This window comes from Metopolophium dirhodum, chromosome 3, assembly GCF_019925205.1.
Source record: "Metopolophium dirhodum isolate CAU chromosome 3, ASM1992520v1, whole genome shotgun sequence".
NCBI lineage: Eukaryota > Metazoa > Arthropoda > Insecta > Hemiptera > Aphididae > Metopolophium > Metopolophium dirhodum.
Window position 1 is genome coordinate 27,752,422 of NC_083562.1, and position 23,444 is coordinate 27,775,865.

Genomic DNA, 23,444 nt, shown 5'->3' on the forward strand with positions numbered 1-23,444 from the left:
TGCATATTTTGTTCCTTAATTTGTCATGACTTCTACAACTATATAGAAATTTGTGCTTTGAATAATAATATAATTGGCGCCAAATTTCATGATAAATGATATGGATGATGACGCCACGGACCACAGACAATTACGATATCTGTGTGACTGTGACCACGGTTTAAGATAGATTTTCTATCTAAGCGTGAATCGTGATAATCAGTTTAATATTCTGTATCTGTTATTCTGGTTTAAACTTGATTGCATTTTATCAATTTATTATCCGGCACTAGCCACTAACTACTATTTTGTAATTTGTATTCACTAGTCAGGACTCAGGTTTATTATTATTCGTTATTTAGTTAATACACGTTAATGGTCACTCGTTTATTTGTTACACGATTGTTTAGGACGTTTCGATGCACGTTTAGACACTTTATTACTAACGTCTGATTGTATATTACAAATTTAAATAGTTCATAGTACTCAGTTATATTTTAAAACTATGTCTTAAGTTCATTACTGTTGTTTTCTTTTGTGCATTTTAGTAGTATACACTATAATAATATACAATATACACATAAAATGGTAACAATTTTTCCATTATATTTTATCATTATTTATAAGTTATTTAATAATAATATATATCCTCAATTTAAATTGTCATTATATTTTGTTACAGTTACCTCTTTCATTACTAAAAACTGCTCAGAATCACCCTATGGTAAGCACATGCATACATAATACAAACCTATTGGGTTAATGTAATTTTCTAACTTCAGACTTTTGATTTTAATGTTTGGTATTAATTTAATGTAATCAAAAATATAACCAACTAAAATTTTCAAAATCATTTTAAATATAACATTATAACAATACTATTAGTCATTGATTTTATAAAAAAATTTTTTTTTTACTATTAATATCAAAATTTTAATATTTTATTCAATAATACTATTAAAATATTAAAAATTTTTTTTTTTGAATAGCTTGTGTACCTAACACATAATATGAATCATTAGAAAGATGTTTATCTGCCTGAATATGAATTAGTTAATGTGTTTTTAAAATAAAAAATTTTTTATAGTTGGTGGAATTAAAAAATGGTGAAACATACAATGGACATTTAGTAACATGTGATAGTTGGATGAATATCAATTTACGAGAAGTGATCTGCACATCTAAAGTATGTATTGTTCTGAAAAATAATACTGTAATATTTGTACAAAAACAGCAGTCGTGGGGGGGGGGCGAATGTCCATTTACCCAATAAAAGAGGTATATTGCTATGCTCTATTCAAGTTAAGAAACATAGTCGGCAGAAACCTTTTTTCCTTTGTCTGCAGTTAAGCAACACCCGTTTGCCCCCCAACCCAGTCAATTATCTGTATACCTGCCACGTAGTATTGCTACGCCCCTGCGCACAAGTCAGCCGCCGACTATGTTTCTTCATTTGAACAGAGTATAGATGTGGCATATCTTCCCCTGCATATTGATACTGGTTATGCTTTGGAAATTTAGTCAATGAGATGAATTAAGAATGATCTGTTAGAGACAGATCTTACATTTGGAAAGTATCCATAGGTAATATTTTAAATCATATAAAATAACCAGCAAATTTTTATGAATCTGAAAGATAGTGATATATTAGTTTTTAATATTTTATTAGTTTAGGCATCAATAAAAAATATCTGTCAATTTTTATTTATTTAATTATTTGACCTTAACCCTAGACACAATTTGGATTTTAGCCCCCTCCAAAATGTAAATCATGGTTAAGCCGGTTAAGGTATTAAATTATTTTCTACATTTTATGCATAGGTTTTACGTACTGAAAATTGTAAATAGATCAAACATAAAAATAATGTATGTTTTCAGGGAATTAATTTGTTCTTTAAAAATATATATTTTTTTGATAGTACATTTATTTTTATTTAAGTATTAATTATATTATAGGTCATTAATTAATAAGTGTTTGTTAGTAATCAGTCATCACCTATTACAGTATTATTATTAATTTACTTAATTAAAAATATTCTAAAACTTAAATTGACCTCTCATCTTATTTGGTTTATTTGTACTTGTTTCTATTCTAATCTATAGAACTAAGAATTAGAACACTAATTAGAATTTTGAAATATTATATTATTTTAAATTTTATTTCAGGATGGAGATAGATTTTGGAGACTTCCGGAATGTTATATTAGAGGTAGTATGATTAAATACTTGAGAATACCTGATGAAATATTTGATATGGTAAAAGAAGATATAGTTGTAAACAAAGCTCGTGGTCGAACAGATAACCAGAAAAATCGTGCTCCTAGAGGAGCTAGGCAAGGTATAGAATATGCTGTTTAATATTACAAATAAATGTTAAATATTTCTGGTTGAAAACATGTTATTATTTTATTTTTTAACTGTTATTACTTATTATATTATGTTCTACTTAACTGTTTTTAAACTAAAATATATTGTTATTATCAAAATAAACATTTTATTTATTTAAGTTAGTAATGTTTATTGTTCAGAAATAATTAAATTTAGTATTAATTCTACTTAAAATGTTACTTAAATATTGTTTTTTGTTTTAGGGTTCAGTGGAAGAGGAGGTGGTAGTAACAACCGAGGTACTGGACCACAACAACAGAGAGGTGGCCCAAATAAGTTTAGAGGAAAATAAATTGTATATTTCATAAGTCGTATTTATAGAATAAAATATATAATTACGACATGTGTAAAAAAAATTCTCATATTTTTTTAAATTAATTAAGAATAATTTACTTAACCAACAATATTCCATCAAGAAAGCAAAATAAAAAGGCGGGGAAGTATATATTCTGCTGTATTCAAGTAGGTCACTGTAAGGGATGATGTTAAATTTTGAATTCAATGATATTAAATTATTGTATACGAAAAACAATTCTGAGAATAGACGGTTTGTTTGTTTATAATATTAATAAGTATATTTGATGATATTGTTGTGAATAAAGTAATTTATATAACATATTTACATGAACATTATTTTAAATTTTTAATCCTTAGCTATAAAAGTTGAACATTTTATACATTTGGCATTTTGGCATTAGAACAACACTAGGATAAATTCATTTTTGCCAAGAAATTACTTTTGAATGTGTCATTGTGTGAATAAAATATAATAATATATAGGCTTTAAAAATCAGTAATATATACCATCTAATACGCTGATATTCGTTTCAATTTTGTTTTCAATATTATTGATCGTATTTAGCACCAAACTTTTTCAAATATAAGCTTTCATACATTTTATTACGCCTTGATCCATTGGTTGAAGAACAGACGTACAATTACTGGGTAAAAATACAAGTTTAATATTGCGTATTGATAAAGTGCAATGTGCTGGACAGTTGTCAACAGAGTAAAATGTTTTCTTTTTTTCTTCCTAACTCTAAAACCCAATTTAATAAAATTGTAGACCATAATATTCTGCAGTCATCCAAGCTTTGGAGTTTGATTCATATGTTATACCAGCAGACAGTCACTTTTGATGTTTTTAAAACATCGTGGATTACGGGATTTTTCAATTATGATCAGTATTCAGTTTTATTTTTTTACCAGTCATACTTGCTGAAACTAAGACAGTTAGACGTTCTTTAGACATTTTACCACCTGGACATTTTTCTCCTTTAAATTTTAATGTTCTGTTAGGAAGCATTCTGTAAAAAGGTCCAGTCTCATCTGCATAATTTATTATAAATTTGGTCATCTGCAGTGTATCTTTCTCGTAATTTAGGTCATACTTTTTCGATCCAATTTTGTGTGATTTCAGTATTGACCGAATTTGATTATCCGCTTATTGTTGTAAACACAATATTATGCCTCGCTCTAAATCTTTGAATCCAACATGTGGAACAATTAAAATTATGCTTACTAAGGCCTTCAGCTAATTCATTGGCTTTCTGTTGAAGAATTTGTCAATTAATTGGAATGCATAGATTTCTTTGATTTTTAAACCATCGTAATAAAACAGTACCTATCTAAATCTGTGTGTGTACTATTTATAAGTTTCTTAACTGATAATTTTTCATTTTGAAACTCTTGTTCGATTTTGTCTCGAGCTTTCCATATGTTAGAAATCGTAGAGTGACCTACCCCTAATTCATTAGCTATTTCGGAATTATTTTCACCTTTTTCAAACGAAAAATGACATTTGCTTTTTCTTCAATTGTGAATTGCTTTCGTTTGCTCATTTTACAATTTCACCATATTCAACACAAGAACACAAAACACATTTAACCGTACGACGATTACCCGTACACTGACTATAAAATAAAATAAAATAAAACTGACGACTAAACAACGATGAAATTATCGATTGTAACAGTACCTTCGACAAAGTATAAAGTCATTATAGATAAAACATTTTTCCAATATAACCAAAAATAACAGTCATAACATACGTATAGTCGTTATATAGACGTCATAAAAACTGATACAAATTAGTACATACAATATGGGAGTTTTGCAGGGACCTTTAATCTAAGGTCATTACACCCAATATGTCACTACAACCGGTGTCATTATAAACGGTTTCTACTGTACTTGTCCACTATTTTTTGCATCGCGAGATCAAACATGTTGATACTCAATTTATTTCTTGTGATTGCAGTGCACTTCTGTCCTATATTTTGTGCGCTACTCTATTCTTTTAGGGGAGAACACTGATTGCCCAAAAAGTTAAATTTGAGTATTGGACCCTATTAGGTTAGGTCTTATCCTTACGTAACTCAAAAACTCATGACCGTAGACACTATAAAATGTTCGCCAAATACTTACTTTAGCATTTTCCTTGCAAGCATCTTTTAAGCTATTTTTAAATTATTGTCGATTATAAGCGTTTGAATTAAAAATGTTTACGATATTTTATACTTAGTGGTAGTTGAACGAATTCCCATAAATCAATTTTTGATAATTTGTTGTTATTCAAAAACGAATAACCGTACATTTCAATTTATCACCAAATTTTTTAGTTAGAATTTTTTTTTATGTAGTAAAATAATATTGCATTTTGATAAATTTTATCGAAATCCCATAAATTTGCAAATTATTTTTCAGTAAGAAATTCAAAAAACATTTGAAACATTTGAAACTTAAACTGAAGATTCATCAAGTTTTTCTACCTTTAACAATAAAAAAAGTTTAGCAGAAAGTAACGCTATTATTGCCATATATTCAGTTATTATAGTTTTTTGATAATATTTAATTATTTATAGACCCATGTCCCATACAGCAAGTATGGCTGACACAGTTTCCACTAAGGATCGTTTTCCGTTTGTTATGATTTATCATTGAATTCAAATCTAACATATCCATCGGCAACTATTGTACAGCAGAGCGGTGCCCGCACTTGGTCCACATTTTTTCAAATTGGTTTTATTGCCAATAACAATTAACGGTAGATGTCAGGAGTATCATTATCCACTTGACTAAAAAAAAATATGGTATTTGTGATTTTTAAGTGGGGATAGACGACCAATTTTTATAACAACTTTACTGTAGGGTTTCTCAATCAGGGGGTCCCCAACTTATTATTTAGAGTAACAAACCTATGATTTAAATCAATAGAAAAAATTAAAAATCTCAAATTAATCGTGAACAATTAGCTGCTAAAAATATAATATGAACTAAAATCTATTTGATGTTCTAAATTTATACATACAAATTGTAAATTTTATTCGAGCTAGACTCAGCTAGTGTCGTAAACACTCGCATTTTTAAAGTGATGTGTGAAGAAATGGGCCCAGATTTTAAAAATTTGCTGTTATATACAAACATACTGGATGTTCGATGGTTTCCACGAGGAAAAGTTTTGGCTTTGTTTTTTGGATTGAAAACAGAAGTAGAAATATTTAAAGAGAAAAAGTGTATGGTTAGCAAAACTTATATAACATACCTTTCCGATTTAATTTTCAATTCTAAATGATTTAAATTTAATTATATGGACAAGGGCCACACACTAATCTTTTTATATCGCATTAATAATAATCTATGCGAGTATATAAAAAAATATAAGTAGAGGTAGCTAAAAAAATTAAATCCAAAAAGGGGTCACCACAGTAAAAAGGTTGAGAAACACTGAGCTTATGAGTTATGGCATACTAAACATTATATTTTGTGATTATTATTATTTACTTATTTATATTTTTGATATTTTAATTTGATAATTTGATAGTTGACTTACACCAGCTGATTGTTGTTTTTGTATATGTAGAATTTGTAGGTCAGAAAGTAATAATTGTTCCCCTTAATGCGTTTATGCTAAACCTAAGTCAAAAAATGCTATTATGAAATTATTTTATTTGACCAGCATTATTATTTATTGCTATGCTTTTTACATACATTTTCAATTATGTAGTTATCTACTGTAATACAACTAGATTTTTATCACCCAAAGGATCAATTATGACTTTAGCTATTGTTTCTAGGCTGGAATTACTTAAATTCAAAAAATTGGTAGCACTTACTAATTCTTTAATATTGTGGCATTATTATTAACATAAAATGTTATCGACTCTGTGTTGGAGGTAAGTATTGATTTAAAAAATACAATTAGAAATACATTTTTATATGGATTTGTTATGTATTCACTCTGACAATCTTTCTAAAGAGTAAAATAATGATTATATATTTACTTTTGCAATAACCCGACAAGTTATTGAATTCAACAAACTTAAGACATGGTACCTTTTAATATTTTTATTTACGATATAAAACATAGTTTTGTCCATTTCGATAAAAAATAAGGAAAATAAAAACATGCCATTAACGGTATAGATAATAATATTGTTAATATTATTAATTTAGCCTAAATAATGTTTTGCTAACATAACATTCATACTTTGTAAAATTAGGTAATAATAGCTAAGCGTGGGGAAAATAGGATATTATAATAAAAAGAATAATCTAGGCCAAATAAATATAAATATGAATAAATAATACGTGAAATTTTAAATTTTACATATATAGAAAAATATTTAAAAAAATAAAGGTGAGACTTTTAAAAACATTGTACACAAAAATAAATAGGTTAAACATAAAAAAGTATATAATGTTCAATTGTTAAATTAGGTTTGAATTAAAATATAGCACCTAGAAAAGATTACATTTAAAGCTCAATTTTAACCTAGCTAACAGTTGTTTTTTTCAGTACTATAGGTAAAAATAATTTTCAAAACAATTTGTATCAATAAAAATAATACTTTTTAACTAAAAACGTATGTATAAAATGTTTGTGGATATCTTGATAAATAAGTATAATTAATGTATCACTTAAACATAAAAATCATAGAACATACATTTTTTTTTATATATTAATAGTGTTGCTAAAAAGCGAATAACTTCAATTTTTAAACCACTAATACAAATTAAATTTTTTTACAAATAATTAGCAGAGCAACGTTTTAAAAATCACAAAAATGAAACACGATAAAAAAAAAATAATAATAATAATAAATCAAATTTTATAAAATAACTAATAAGTTATATATTTTTTTCTTTTTTTTTTTAGTATGATAATTCATCAAATCTAGGAAGTGGCCGTCTCAGTCTTTTTTGTGATGGGAGCTTTGGGTCTTCTGATTGGCCCTGGCATCGCAGGTGGTGCAACAGTTTTGGGTGCAGCCTTTACTTTTGGAGGCAACTTTGGAGGCGCTAAACTCATTCTTGATGCTAAAGTGACAGGTGGCTTTGATGTAGTAGATGTTTTTGATACGTCGCCATTGGTTAATTTTGTAGTTCCATTTGTTGTAACGCTAGTTAATGGTTTTTTTATTGGAGCAGACATTGGACGGCTTAAAGGTTTAGGTGAACCATTCGTAAGTGGTTGTTTGTTAACCAAAGACGTCCGCGGTGTGACATTTGTTTTTGGTGTTGTACTTGTCAACTTTGTAGCTGTTGTAGTTGTTTTTAGAGTTGTAGGAGTTTTAGGTGATGATAATGGTGTTGTTTTAGTTAAAGTTGTTCGAGGTGTAGTGGGTGTGGTTTTAGCTGATGTTGGTCGGGATGCAGAAATTGTAGTTTTAGGGGCTGGTGGCTTTGGAGCAGCTTTAGTGACACTTGTTACTTTTAAAGCCGTAGCTTTTGGAGCAGTTGTTGGTCGAACATTAGTTGTTGGCTTAGAAGTAGAAGTAGCAGTGGTTGGTCTTGACAATGGTTTTGATGTTGTTGCAGATGAAGTAGTTTTTTTAAGGGTGGAAGCCAATGTTTTTGAGGCCAGTGGTTTTGTTGAAGCAGATTTTGTTGTTGTTGTTGCTGTCGTCTTAGCTTTAGAAACAGTTGCCTCCATTTTTTTAGGGGCAGATTTCTTAGTAGCTAAGCTTACTCCAGTGACAGCTGCAATAGCAGCAGTACCAACAGCTGCCGCAACTGCAATTTTGGCAACCTAAAATTTAATAAATTATTATTAGTTGATGAAATAAAATATAATTAATAGATTTAAATGTATTCAACATACCTTGTTACTTTCATCGTGGTCATCAACTTTTTCTACATAATCCTGTGAGGTTGGAATCAGTTCAGTTGTTTCTGGGTTGACTTCTTTCTTTGGTTCACTTACCATTTCGGAGTTTGATTCAGTAATAATATCATTTTTATTTTGTACTTGTTCTACTAATTTATTATCAATATTTGACTGTTCTTCAACTTCGGGCTTATCAACAGGTTTGTCAAGTTGTGTGGTTTGTTGAACTTCCTCATCAAAATAATCTGCACTTGTTTCCATTACGTACAATGAATCGCTCATATTTCTGTTCTGGAAATTCTCTTCAAATGTCATGCTACTACACATCATGTTGGATTCGTTTTTAGATGTCGAACAGTATGGTTGTGGCATATTGTTTTCCACATCAGAATGAATTATCATCGATGAATGCATTTCTTCATCGCTATCTGTTGTGTGATTTTGAATAGATTCATTACCGTGGTTTTCCTGTTGCAAATCTTCATTGTGCTTCTTTACAAATTCATCCGCAATATCTTGTTCTTGTTTGAAATTTTCAACGTGATTGTTTTCAACTTCTGAAACACTTTGATGTTGCTTAAAATCTTGAGCATAATTGTTTTCAAATAAATCAACATTGTGTGGTTCTTGTTCAAAACCTCCGACATGACTGTTTTCAACTTCTTCATTGTGTAGGCTTTGTTTGAAATTGTCAACTTGGTTTAGCTGCTCTTCAGAAACATTATTAAAATATTTTTGCTCAAAATCTTCAATAGGAATCGGTCCAGTTTTGTCAACATCTTCCACACAATTTTTAACAGCTTCAACAATGAGCTGGTCTTCTTGTTTAGAGTCTTCTGTGTTATTACTAATTGTATCAGCAACATTATTATGATATTTTTGTTCCTCAAAATTGTTAGAGTCTTGAATAACTGATACATCAAATTGATCTTCTTTTGGAACTTCAATGTTTTCCTGTATTATTTTAGCAACATTATCATTTTCAACATATTCAGTATTTTTTATAATTTCAAATTCGTCAACATGATTTTGGATAAAATTAACTGCATGATTTTCATGTTTGACATCTTCAACAAGCTTGTGCTCATAATTTACATAATTATGTTTTGGCTCTATATCTTCATTTTGTACAGAATTTACACTGTTATTTTCATATTCAAAATTGTATTTATTACCATGTTGAAATTCTTGTTCAAGATCTTCTGCATGACGCTGAACATCATCTATATGACTATCAACTGTCTGAATTGGTACTACCTTAGGTTCAGGATTTTCATTAGCTTGTTGATGTTCTAAGTACTCATGTTTTATTTCTTCATGACTATCAACTATAGTATGTGGTTCAAAATGATCAATTTTATTATCATCAACCTCGTGATTGCTTGATTCGTTTTCAGTTGCGTTTAACAAAGCTTCATGAATGCTTGCTGAGAAATCGGATTCCGGCAAATACTGTTGTTCATACACAGAATGAAAAGGTTTAGCTTCCTCTTTTATACATAAAGGTTCTTCTACAGGTTCATGTTTTAATAATTCGGATACCTGATTTTCATTTAAACTTTCATTAGGTATAATATTGTCAATATTATGATGAATTCCATCAACTTCATTGTTTACTTCATGAGTAACATTGGGTATTATTCCAGCTGGATCTTCAGTTTGTTCAAAACAGAAAGGATCATGATTTTCCTTGTCATTATTTTCATCAAATTGATTAAATTGTGTTTGTTGTTTGAAGGCTTCAGAAAATTGATCGTCATCATTTTCAGACTCAAAAGTTGATTGATTATCCATACGCATTGGAGTATGAGGTTCCGAACCTAAAATAGCATCGGTTGTGCTTTCACTGTCATTCAATTTGCGATCTTCATACTGGACAAATTTATCAATTTGACTACTATCCAAAAAGTCGTTTTTAAAATCATCACTATGTTTAAAAGATTCTTCATCAAATTGTAAAGTTGAACCAACTGTTGCATTAGTAGTATTAATTGTGTCATCAATGTTTGGTGAATTCATATTCTCTTCATGTTTTACTATTGAGAAATCATTGTTTAATTCAACATCTGAATCGTTTTGTGATTCATTATCACCACTTGTCAAATTAAATTCATTATTCTTGGACGATTCTATTACTGATTCAAATGGATCTGTATTGTGAGTTTGAGCATCATCATTCTGGTATTCAGATAAATCTTGAACTTTGTTTAAGTCAACTTTATCGTCTGAAACAAATGGATTTTGATAATCTGTATCTAAATTACCATTAGTAATAGGTTCATTTTGAAAAATGAAATTATCATCTGTTGCACCATGATTAGTCACTTCTTCACCATTTAAAGGTTTAATACCATTCAGCATGGTTGAATCATCATTGAGCTCTGGAATTTAAATCAATAATTGTTAGTTGTCTATCAATACATTATACACAAATACTAAGCTGCATAGGTGCAATTTGGGGGTCTAGGGGGACTTAGCCCTTCCTAGTTTTATTTGAGCTCCCCTAAGTTTTTAAATATATTCATTCTTAAATCCACATAATAAAAAAAATGATGCGGGTCTGTAATGATTTTATACATTTAGCCCCCCCCCCCCCCAAATCAACTGTCCAAATTGCACCTATGCTAAGCTGATAGTTTATAATCATTATAGTAAACAACCATACATTTATTAATAGGCACCCCATAGTGTATTAACTATTAACTAACATTATATTTTCTTTAAGATTTTTCATTAAGAAGAACCTTGTTATTTGTGTAGAAGTCTAAACCTAAAATAATTTTATAAGGCCATTACCAATTGTGTAAATGAAATAATTTCAATAGGTAATCTGATTAGATAAACTGAATTGATAATGTCATTAATTTTATGATCACAATAATAAAACATTTATATTTTATAATAGGTACTTTGTTAGGTATGTTTATTTTTAAATTTTTAGTTTCTTAAATATTTAATCTAAAATTAAGATTTTAATCATCAAAATATTTTCTAAATAAAATTAACATAAATTTAGTAAAATAATTGGGTTCCAATTTGAAAAGTTGATATTTTGCTAAATGCTTTAGAAAAGTTTAAGCTTAAAATAGTATAAACTGTATCAATAACTATATAAAAATATTAACATACTATAACAAATTTCTGGTTGAAAAATGCTATTGAAACAACATTAAATTGTTATATTAAAAATAAGATTTAGGTAATAAAATTCAGTAAATTATAACCTACAATTTGTCAATATACATTTTTTTTCCACTGTATATTGTACACTTAATATTAATCAAATAGTAAGTTCAATAATTGTATATAAACAATACATAAATAAAAATTTCAAATCAATTAGAATGTTAAATTAAATGAAATAGCAAATAATTATTACCATAAGGATTGTTGAGCTTAGACAAGTCTGCTGCGTGCACTTTAATTTCATTAGTGAAGTCATTCTCATCAGGCACAACTACATTGTCTAAATCTTTAAACTTTTGTGGTGATGATGAAATAAAATCATCATTATCCGTATTAAGGAGACGTTGTGCATGGTTCATCGTAGACGGTGGTGGTGAAGATACTGGCACAAACTCTGGGGCGTCTGGATTCAGTTTGTAATCCATGTCCTCGGCCTGAAATAGTTGGACAATAATTTGGTCAAAAAAACATATTCAATTATATTTGTTTCTTAATAGGTTAATTAATGTGAATAAAGATAACGATGACGATAAAGCATAATTATTATACTATATATTAGCAGGTAATCAACTATACAATTACGACAGTTATTGTATGACTCATTTAGTAAATAATATTTCTTTACGTCAGAATTATTGCTCGTGCTGTTGACGTCCTCTTGGTACGTTTTTTTTTTCCGCCTCTTCAGTTGGTTTTTTGTAATAATTCCATCCACCACCGTCTTCTTCGGATTCTTCTCCACTTTCGTCGATTACGATGGCTTCTCCTTCAACTGTTAACATTTAAAATAAATGATAGAATTAATCAAAGAGCATATTTTTAAACATATTTTTTACACGTCTAAGAAGCCTATTTTGTCATAATACTACATACGATAAGTCCGCTCAGTAGTATTTCATGATTTTAAATTCAATACTATGTACAAAACTCGTAAAATAATGTATTTAGATAATAAACTTAAATATATGCATCTAATTTACTTCAGTACTCTCTATATTATCAAGTTATAATTTAAGTTCATTCTAATATGAACCTATGACATGTTACCTACCAATTTCTAAATTAGGAAACTGTCAAGCTTTGTGATAATGATAGAAGTTGTAACATAAATGTGTGGTAAAGTATTATTCTATAAATATTAGCTATGTATTTTAGTTATGTAACCACGATAAAATAATATAAAACATATTATATATAATAACCACTCCCCGCAATGTTAATAAAAACATTATATTTAAAACATTGTCAAATATCATTTATCATCATAAACGATGTGAACAAGTACAAACCAGATACCTAACTTATATAGTATTTATAAATATTTAATAAGACAACTTGTTTGGAATCAACCAATAGTAGGTAGTTTATTCAGGTAGAGACTTAATTAAAACCATTGTTAAAAGCCTTGGGTCCATAGTCCATGGGTCTTCTTTAATATTTTCCCTATGTTAATGAATTTTTTGAAATCTACCAATACATTCGTAATTTGGCATAATCAATTAATTTCTTATCATATTATAATATGCATTTTTTAACTATCACAAAAAGTGATATTTGAAAACACTAGTAACTTGTTTTTTAAAAAAAAAATACCACTAGCTTTAACTTTTAAGCCAGAATCTAAAAACAACATCGATGCATGACCGGGAGTATGTTTAAAAACATAAAACCAACCAACTAAATACGTCTTATTGGTTGTAAAATAAAATTATAAATACTTTCATGTTAAAAATATATAAATAGACATAAATTATACTTAGGTATTCAAGTTTTCAATATTTTTACAAGTTATAAAAATTGAATGTAGATAGGTACTAAACTTTAACTTTAGTATGAACATTAAACATACATCTAAGTACATGCTAATTTGTTTAACACAGTCACACAATTTTTTACATTTATATTGAATTTCCGGGTATATTTTAGTGTGGATACTGATAGTAATGATGAGTGTTTTAAACGATTTTTTCATTGTTTATTAAATATTTTATCATCAATATAATCTATAAAAGTGTAATGCATACAGTCATACATCTTATTATATACATTATACATATCAATACAATATTATATAAACAATAATATTATATATAGACGGTAGTCATACGGTAATCCTAGACTACAGAGTAAAATGCATTACCTACCTACAATAATAATATCATTGATTATAAATACTATAGTTTAATGATAATAATATAATATAGTAACAGACGCTGATTATACCGTGGAAATACTAATTATTGGATTTGCAACCAGATTGACAACTATAAATTCAATACAGGCATGCAATACTCATTGTACGTAATATAAATAATAGGTATTGTAAGCGTTATGAATAGTTCGTTATTATTCACAATTATTATAATCCACGGATGTTAAACGGTTATAAATTATAAAATGATTTATTAATATAATGGCGGGTTTCCACTAAACACGAGTGCCGTGTACACTGTACACGAAAAATGTTCGGCCTAGTCCAACCATAGAGTAACTGTTACTCTATACGTCCAACAACACGGTAAAGTGGTTAATCGTGTGGTAACCTAAGCAACCAACCACAGAAAAAGATTTATGCGAACGTGTATAGTGGAAATCATGAACTAAGAAGATAAGAAACTATCTTCTTAGTTCATGGTGGAAATCCACCTTAGTATAAATAAGGGTGTTAATACAAATTACAATTAGTGTAAAAAAGTTTATGCATCGTAATAGTTCAGAATTGCATATTATCATATATACCGTTTATGCACCATTAAATATTAAAATAGGTAGGTAGTATAATTGCATATCAATAAGTAATATGAAGGTATATTAAGTTGTAATATAATATAAAATCAAATGTAGTTTATCAGTTAAAAGTACAACTGGATTAATTTATGATACTCATTAATCATTATTTCGAAAATTTTTAACTTTCGAAAAAAATGTGTATTAATTATACAATTTTTTATCGTTAGCATTTATTAAGTTTTTTTCATTACATTTTCAAGATAACATACATTTTAATTTCATATTCCTAAGCAGAATGTTTTTTGGACTTCAAGAATATTTCGTTACAAATAAATTGAGTTTCAATCTAATAGTGAATTAGTTATCACCTTGTATACACATACATTTGAGGGTATTAAACAATGCTTAATAGGTAAACTATCTATGTTTTCTATGATGATACTTGCAAACGAACAAGTACCGGTGTAATTTTAAAGCACAAAGTTTGTCATTGAACAAATTATGTACTTTAAATAAACTATCACCATTAGACATTAGTATCTATGATTAAAAAGTTTTTTCTTGGTAAGGTATATTTTCTAGAAATATGCATTAAATATTATCGGATTTAAACTCAAAATGAGATGTCAAATACTCTTCGTCCTATTAACGCACTTAGTAAATAAAAAACAGAGTCGACAAATTGGCTGGTAGGGAAAATCTTACATTTATTAGTTATTCAGTTCAATAGTACCTATAATAATAAAGCCAGTAGACTATGAATCATAATTAATGGCTGTACCTGTTTCAAACAGTAAAATTGTTAACTTTATTTTGTCATAATTGAATTTTTGCATAATGTGTTGGCTCATAGCGATAGCTTAATCACACAACGATAATCACTACCCAATGAAAATGTTTCAACTGTGGTACATTTTAGAAATTAAATTTATTCTTGATAAAACATATTTGCAAGGCATCGTGAAAGTAAATATTATAAACAATAATGGTTAATAGGTAATTAAAGAAAAAATTAAATATTTTTGAATGACTAATTTGTAATAATAATAATTAACTACCTGTGTGTGCAATATTTATAAATAATATTATTACGTATAGAAATATTTGCCATTAATAATTATATTGAATAGTGAGCTATAATACTTAAATCGTATTACTTTTGATTTTAGTAATCCTTTTTGGTGAAATAATATTTACTTAAAACAAAAAATAAATTAATAATTACAAAGAAATGTACCTGAATATCTGCTAATGATATATATACAATATATTCGAGTAAATTTTATTATAAACTGTTTGACTGTAGCCGTACACACAAATACCGATAATTAATAAAAAATGATTTGTATTATTTTTCAATAAAAACACGTCAAAACAAAAAACAATCAGAAATATTTTCAATGAGTAACAGATACTCTAAGGTATACGTATAAAGGGCAACAACGCAGCCATCACACACACAACTACGAATGGGCCAGAAATAAAATTAGAGATCGTTTTCCCTCACATTTTGTGTGTCAGTGGTTACCATTATTGAAGTATACCGTTATCATATTTGATTTTATAAAATAAAAATTGCAAACCACTGAAAAATGTTCGATTCATAAAGTTAATATTTATTAACTAGAATCTAGATCATTGTTATTATACCACCTACAGGTTAAGCCCACACAACATGATATAGTTGAGTTAGTTGGAGATTATAAAAGTATAAAAATATTCCAAATTTAAAACATGATTTACGAAATATATAGATTATATGAAAAATTAATTCATATTCATTGTCCGTAAGGTCTAATAATTACAAAATATTATAATATAATTAGTAAAACAATACTCACAACCTAGATATACATAGTTCTAGTATCTATATATATTATACATATAGGTAATCAACTTAATAAATCAATAAATCTCCTTGTATTATAGAAAAGTATTTTTTTTAAATAATAAATAATATTATATGACATTGATTAAATCGTAAATTTTAGATTAAACACTAGTTTAGTTTTTCATAAAATAATACTTAAAATAGCTGAAATTGTTTCACCTACATTTTTGTGCGGTATAGCTAATGGCTAATGAGTAATTACCCCTTCCCCTTCTATCCATGTGATATCTTCTTCTTCACTACTAAAGGCCTTGCCTTATCGTTTCAAATCTGGTTCTACATTCTTCCCTGTTAAAAGCCAGTCTTTTCATGTCTATGTATTGATTACAGTCAGATTGTCTTATCATTTCTTCTATAATATATGCTTTTCTTGGACTACCTCTACCTTTGCGTCCATTTATTCGTCCTTCAAATGCATTTGTCATATACGAATTGTGCCTCCATAGGTGACCGAACATTTTTCCACTTCTTTCCTTTATGGTGTTTAACAGAATTCTTTTTTCCCCTACTTGGTTTAATACATCTACGTTACTTTTCATTTCTGTCCAGCTGACTTTCAGCAATCTTCTCCATGTCCACATTTCCATAGCTTCCAACTTCTTCTTGTCTTGTCCATTGATAGTCCATGTTTCACAGCTATATAGTAGTATGCTCCATACATCATAATTACTACTTACAACATTTTTTATCATCTTTATATCAAGTTTTTTGTTTGTAAGTAGCTGTCGTTTTTGCATAAATGCTCTCTTTGTTCTCTAGCTATTCTTTGTCTAATTTCTATTGAGCATCTACCATCGCTAGTAATCGTACTTCCTAGGTACTTAAATTGTTAAACTTGCTCTATGTGATATCATACTATCTAATAATTATCAACTATCAATTTTACTTATTGTAAACTAATTAAGTACAGATTGCTATCATTATAAGTAAATTAAAAAACGGCGATATTTTAGTTCTTGTTTTTTTTTGTTTTATTGCAATACCATGAAGTTTGATTAACAACAAAGCCGAGTACGAGACTGAAAAAAATATTCTATAATACGAACAAATACTTATAGTTTTTAGTAACAAAAATCGTATAGTTTATAAGTTAGTAAACAGATGGCAGGCAATAACGTCAAATACAGATAGTGATAACGATATACCTACTACATTTATATTACATTTTTATTTCAAGGAACGATACTGTAATTTTTTTTATTTTTTTAGGTACAATTAATTATTATTTATTATTTTATTATTTTAATCTACAACAGTGGCATAATTTTAGTTTTCAAAAGTTTTGACCTGTCCAAAACCGAAAAAAAAACAATCTTTCAAACACGTTTATATATTTGAACTTAAAAATTATATATATTTATTTTTATTGTGATTATAATTTCTTAGTACTTACATAATATTATAAATCCAAAATTATAAAAATATTTATGCTTTTCATTATTGACCAACCCATTGGGCTGTTTTGAAAATCAAACATGGGCAAATTCCAAACTAGATCCACCTAGACCCCTTAAATTACGGGACTGATCAAAAAGTATCAATATATTATAGGTATATTATTTAGTTGTTACTTATTAGTTTTATATTTAATTATTTAATATATTTAGTATCCATCCAATATTTTGAAGAAAAACCAATCATCTATCAAAATATGTACATAAAAGAAAAAAAACTAGTAGCATTAAACAGTAAACTTGTTTTTATACTTCCTCGCTTTGAAAAACAATATATTTTTAAAGTATAGTACATGTTAAAGGGGGAGAGCAAAAAAGATATTATATTCCGCTTCTATAGATGTCAACCGTTAACTGGTAGGCGCCTTAATCGCCACGCGGACAGAATAGGGGAAATGCAATTTTTCACTCATTACACCAACGATAACATCGCCCTGCCGGCGCCGGGATTCTTTTGTTAGGGGGAGTGTATGTTGAATAAGGCAAATAGATGAGGGTTGATTTTAAATACGTATTACATATTAATGAAGAACATAAGCGAAAAAAAAATTATATCCTTATATGCAACACAAAATATATACGTACTACTATAATATATAGTATATACGTATGCGATTGAATCAGTATTTGTGCAGACCGTGAAATCATTATGAACGCGACTAGAGTAGGTGGTTCAACGACCCGGACAGGGGAAATGGGGGGCAATCTAAGGGGGGATAACATTAAGGATAACAATGAGACCGAAACGAATTTCAACCGGAGCGGAGTTCGGAAAACACTGACCATTGAGGAGAGAATATTATTAAAGTCTGGCATCAACGCATACAACTACTACAATGAGGACTACTGGTCGCCATCATTAACTCAAGAAAAATGTTTTCTATGATGCACAGGAATTTAGTGAAAATTCTTGCTTACATACTCAACATGACAGTTATTTCCATAACTAAATATTTTTTGAAAGCTCTATAATATACCAAAAATTTAATGGCTTTAAATATTTAACATAATAATACTAGGTAGGTAGATGTAAAATTATCACAAATCTTTTATTTATTTATTTATATTATATCTTACAGCAAAAGTATTCGTACTATAAAACCTATGTACAGTTTACTGCCGGTAAATGTCTAAATGTCTTGCTTTTACCGTTTAACCTCGATAAATTCTAAAATAATTCTGATAAACTCCGAAAGATTGTTGTTGTTTAGGTTTTTACAAACGAGAAATGGTCATAGGATAAACTATAAATTATGATTAGTAATAAATATAGAAAAATTTACCAAAAATCCAAAATGTAAAATCAAATGCAAGACAGTAAAGTTAAAGTTATAAATTTGTTCAATGTACATAATATTTAATTTCAACTTATTTTATATTATAAAATATAATAAATAGGTACTATATATAGGTGACATAAATTTTTTAAATTGTCTTTAATGTTTAGGATATATCAATTGTTTTTTTTAAACGTTGTCTAAAGCAATTCTCGATGTCACGGCAGTAGTGTATTGGTTATAAATGTTAGTAGTATTAGTATAATACTAGTATTTATAATCAATAAAAGTACAGACAACATTTTAAAAATAAACATTTTATGTTTGAATATTAAATATTTTTTATAAATTGAGAATCTCAATATCAACTTGTAACAATGACGAACATCGGACGAATAACAAATATTATACTTAATTACAATACATAAACAACTATATTAAATATTGTCACTTTACAATTTTACATATTTCATAGGTATAATGTTACTGTCATATTAGAGGTAATAACATATATTTAAAAATTTGATGATTATGAGGAAACGTAACTATATTATGTAGGTATATTGGACATGGGTATATTATGAAAAATGATGATCCACTAATAATGACGTCCATTATAGTACTTAAACATTTTTTCACGTCCTTATATTTGAAGGACAAATTAAATAAATAACTTTTGTTGAACTCATGGTTATTACTTATTAGTTTATTTTATTTGTTGTTTAGTATGCCAATAAATTAATTTATTATAGAAAAATATATTTTTGTATAATATCTAAATGAAAATGTACACACAAGAATAACAAAATGGGGAGAAAAGGTAAATTATTAATTAGTAACCATTAAGAGGACGCTACCCATACATTTATTGTCTCCATCTTACACACGCACGACATAACAAATTGTTGTTCACTAGTTTCAATAGTGTGCTGTTAGTTGTGATACTAGAGTGAATTTATTGACCAATAATAAAACTTTTAGGTAAGAATAATATCTGTGTTTAAGAGTTGCCGATTTTTCGAAATTTTCATTTTCAAGCAAGATATGGGTATGCGAAATATCAAAAACTAAAAATGCTCATATCTCGCTTGAAAATTAAAATATCAAATAAAAGATAATGTTATTATATAAAAAATTGATAGTAGGTAAAATCGATCTAATATAAAAACTAACAGACCACTATTGAAACTAGTGAACGCAAATTTGTTATGTCGTACGTATGTAAGACGGAGAAAACAAATGCATGGGTAGCAAATGCATACTCTTAACCAATAGCCATATAATATGTAATAGTTTGCACGATAAAGTAGATATTATTAAAGTTGAGTAACTATATACTAAATAGTAATTTTGTCGAGCTTATACAATTGTACCGAACATAAGATAAAAAAACTCAATTATCTTTTAGTAAAACAAAAAAAAGGTTAGTAGATACAATTTTTTTTAGATTAGCTTACAAGTATAAATGTTTTTGAGTTAAATATAGTAATAACATTACTTACACAAACACAAACTATAACACATATATATTTATAGTATATTGTAAATATATAAATGATCACAGCTGATTATCGCATTAGAACACGAAAACTGAAAAGTTTCTAATTTATCTAATTTGGAAATTAAAAATGTAATAATAATATAAATATTTTTAAGATGAGAAAATCAAACAATTATATTATCTATACCTAACCTAAAATAAATTATATATAATAACTAATAGACGCCTCAAAAGGAACTGGTGCTGTGACTTGAAAACTTAATAATATTAATAAGAGATGTCACAAATGTGTGATTTCCTCCCCATGTGTACCCATTATATACCTGTCAACTGTCTGTAAATTATTATTATTACTTATTGTACATATTGTATAGATTGTAATTTTTTAGTCAATTATTTAAAAAAAAAATTAAAAAAATATAATAATTAGTATAAGAGATAGTTGTATGTAAATGCTTCATATTTTTCTTTGTAGTTACTCATAAATCATATAACATACATTTTATATATACCTATATATATATTTATTTATTTAATATATACGGACCTAAGTCCTAAAACGTAAAATTCGCATAAAATTGAATTACAATTATTGCTTGTGGAAAGTAACAAATATAGTACAATAAATTAGTCATATTTACTTAATAATAGATTGTATATAATGAGAATGACTTGGTAGTAAATAAAGAATACAAATCAGAGATAATTAGAAATTGTTAAGAGGACGTCACACCCGCATGACGTGTTGTCTCAGTCTAACAAATGTACAACATAGAAAAAACTGTTTTGCGCGAGACAATTTTACTCCCTCTGTATTGATAGTAGTAGAATTACCAAAGTTCCACAAAGTATAGGGAAGAACTTTATCTGAAGTGTTATTATTATATGGATAACATTGGTACATTTAAAGTTATCAGTTTGAAAACATTAGGTTATTATTTTGTTATTTTTCATTTAATTAAAAAAAAAATATTGGTTAGTGCTACCAAAAATAAAAACACTGCAACACAGATCAAGTTTTTACCTATTCTTCGTGAAATTTAAGTAATTCTACTATAAATACAGAGGGAGTATAATTGTCCTGCGGAAAATATTCTTTCAACGTAGTACATTTGTAAGACAAAGAAAACACATGCGGGTGTGACGTCCTCTTAAACAATATAATCAAATATTATCTGCAACCATTACATAGAAGGTAAGCAGAGGAGTTTGAGATATAATTTTTATTCGAAAAAAAAAGGATAAAAATATTTAGAATCTCTAGTATATTATGGATATTAGTTTTAAAACGGATTAAAGAAAGTAATTATCATAATATATACTGGCTGATTCCATGCACTTCGTTGACCGTGAAAAATTACAACTCTTAAAAAAATTGAGATTGTTCAACTTTTTTTCGTTGTAACAGGTGTTACAGTAAGTGAAACTCAGCCAGGTGGTAGGCAATGTTCGAAAATTCGATTTGATACATGCTTGAACCATATCTGCCCGAATAACCATTGCAACCAATAATAAATAAATACTAATTTATACTAATTATTTCTCCTATAACCAATAGCAACCATTTATAAACAAAAATGTTCATCGTAAATCTCAAAATCCCCCGAGCACCTCCCCCGGGTTGGGCCTACCGGGTCCAATTGTAAAACTGAACCATTCAAGGACCCACTGAAGCACACACAAAACATTTCATAAAAATCAGTGCAGCCGTTTAGGAGTTTAAATACTTACACACGGACAGAAGAAATATATAATATGTATTAAGATATAATATTATATAGATCTAAATTTGAATACAACTATTTCTGTGTTACCGTTGTTTGTTATCATTATTAAGAGTTAGCACACACTACAAACTTTTAGTTAGCCGACAGTTTTATCGGTATTGTGCTAACAACAAATATATCTCTAGAAAAATGTTTAAGTTTGCCATCGGTGCACTCACTATTAACAGCGGAGTTAAACTACAATTTATTAACATACCTTTAGGTTTGGTCAAACCGATTGGCTCGTCGGGTGTGTCTACATCAGTCTCAGGGCCAAAGTCACCAGCATCTTGACCGTATGACGCGAGCGTTTCAGTTGCGTTTCTCGGTTCCATTGCTGTTTCCATTATAACAGCCCTTCTTTTGGCTACTAACTGCTTGGGATCCTGTAGAAATACTGTTATCACTGATATATTATCCTTAGATCCTTGTGCCTTAGATTTGAAAACAAGCTTATTGCAAACTTCGGATATGTCACCTGTAATGAAAAATAATAAGTACATTATATAACAATTATTTATGAAATTTCAATATATTTATATATTTAATACACAATATATACGAACCGATAAATAATATATAAATCGGAATGACAAGTGAAATTTCGAACCGTAAACATTGTCAAGATATAGATTATTTTTCGAGAATCTAAAAATCTACCATAGGTGACTAAGATATTTTAAATTATGTAAAAACCATATGCATCCATCAATACAGGTAAGGCGCGAATATTTGTATAGTTTTTTTATAATATTAACTTCCTCGCTCAACTTAGGTCAGAATAACAACAATTCAGATTTTTATCCTCAACATATTTTTCTTTTAAAAAGATAATCTAAACACAATTAAAAAAAATGTCTAAAGCAAAAATTAACTACTTAATACTTATTATTATTTTTAAAGTATAGAACAGTTATTCAAATAATAGCTATGGATGTTTTGTTATGTAGGAGTTAAAAATATTGTTCAGAAAATTAAATAATTTTATTGAAACACAAAAGTAATTTATGTTAACTATAGTAAAGTAACTTTTAAATGGGTAAATAATTTCCAATGGATAAGTAGACCAACAGCAATTTTGACAATACATCAATTAGTTTGTATCCATGGCAATATGGCACAGGTATTAAAAAAAAATTATATATAATTAGTCGTGTTTTATT

The 23,444-nt window shown here is 28.0% G+C and overlaps 2 protein-coding genes across 2 annotated transcripts in view; one reads left to right on the plus strand and one right to left on the minus strand.

The window, feature by feature from the left end:
- The first annotated feature begins 243 nt into the window (after positions 1-243).
- On the plus strand, positions 244-2,985 carry LOC132941147 (U6 snRNA-associated Sm-like protein LSm4). The gene is made up of 5 exons (XM_061009075.1): positions 244-567; positions 662-703; positions 1,067-1,165; positions 2,146-2,317; positions 2,571-2,985. The coding sequence occupies exons 1-5, from the start codon at positions 565-567 to the stop codon at positions 2,657-2,659; spliced, it is 405 nt and encodes a 134-aa protein (XP_060865058.1). The 5' UTR covers positions 244-564; the 3' UTR covers positions 2,660-2,985.
- Positions 2,986-7,532: 4,547 nt separating this feature from the next.
- LOC132940102 (uncharacterized) overlaps positions 7,533-23,444 on the minus strand; it is a 44,282-nt gene continuing 28,370 nt past the window's right edge. The window contains 6 exon segments of the mRNA XM_061007522.1: positions 7,533-8,398; positions 8,471-10,857; positions 11,856-12,096; positions 12,288-12,335; positions 12,337-12,434; positions 22,499-22,759. Of these exon segments, the coding sequence (XP_060863505.1) occupies positions 7,544-8,398; positions 8,471-10,857; positions 11,856-12,096; positions 12,288-12,335; positions 12,337-12,434; positions 22,499-22,759 (3,890 nt within the window). The 3' untranslated portion in view covers positions 7,533-7,543.

What these genes read in the sequence shown, in the direction of transcription:
- LOC132941147 (XM_061009075.1), top strand. An exon ending in CTGCTCAGAATCACCCTATG is followed by an intron (nt 704 to 1,066) that starts GTAAGCACATGC and finishes AATTTTTTATAG; the next exon opens with TTGGTGGAATTAAAAAATGG. An exon ending in TCCTAGAGGAGCTAGGCAAG is followed by an intron (nt 2,318 to 2,570) that starts GTATAGAATATG and finishes TTTTTGTTTTAG; the next exon opens with GGTTCAGTGGAAGAGGAGGT.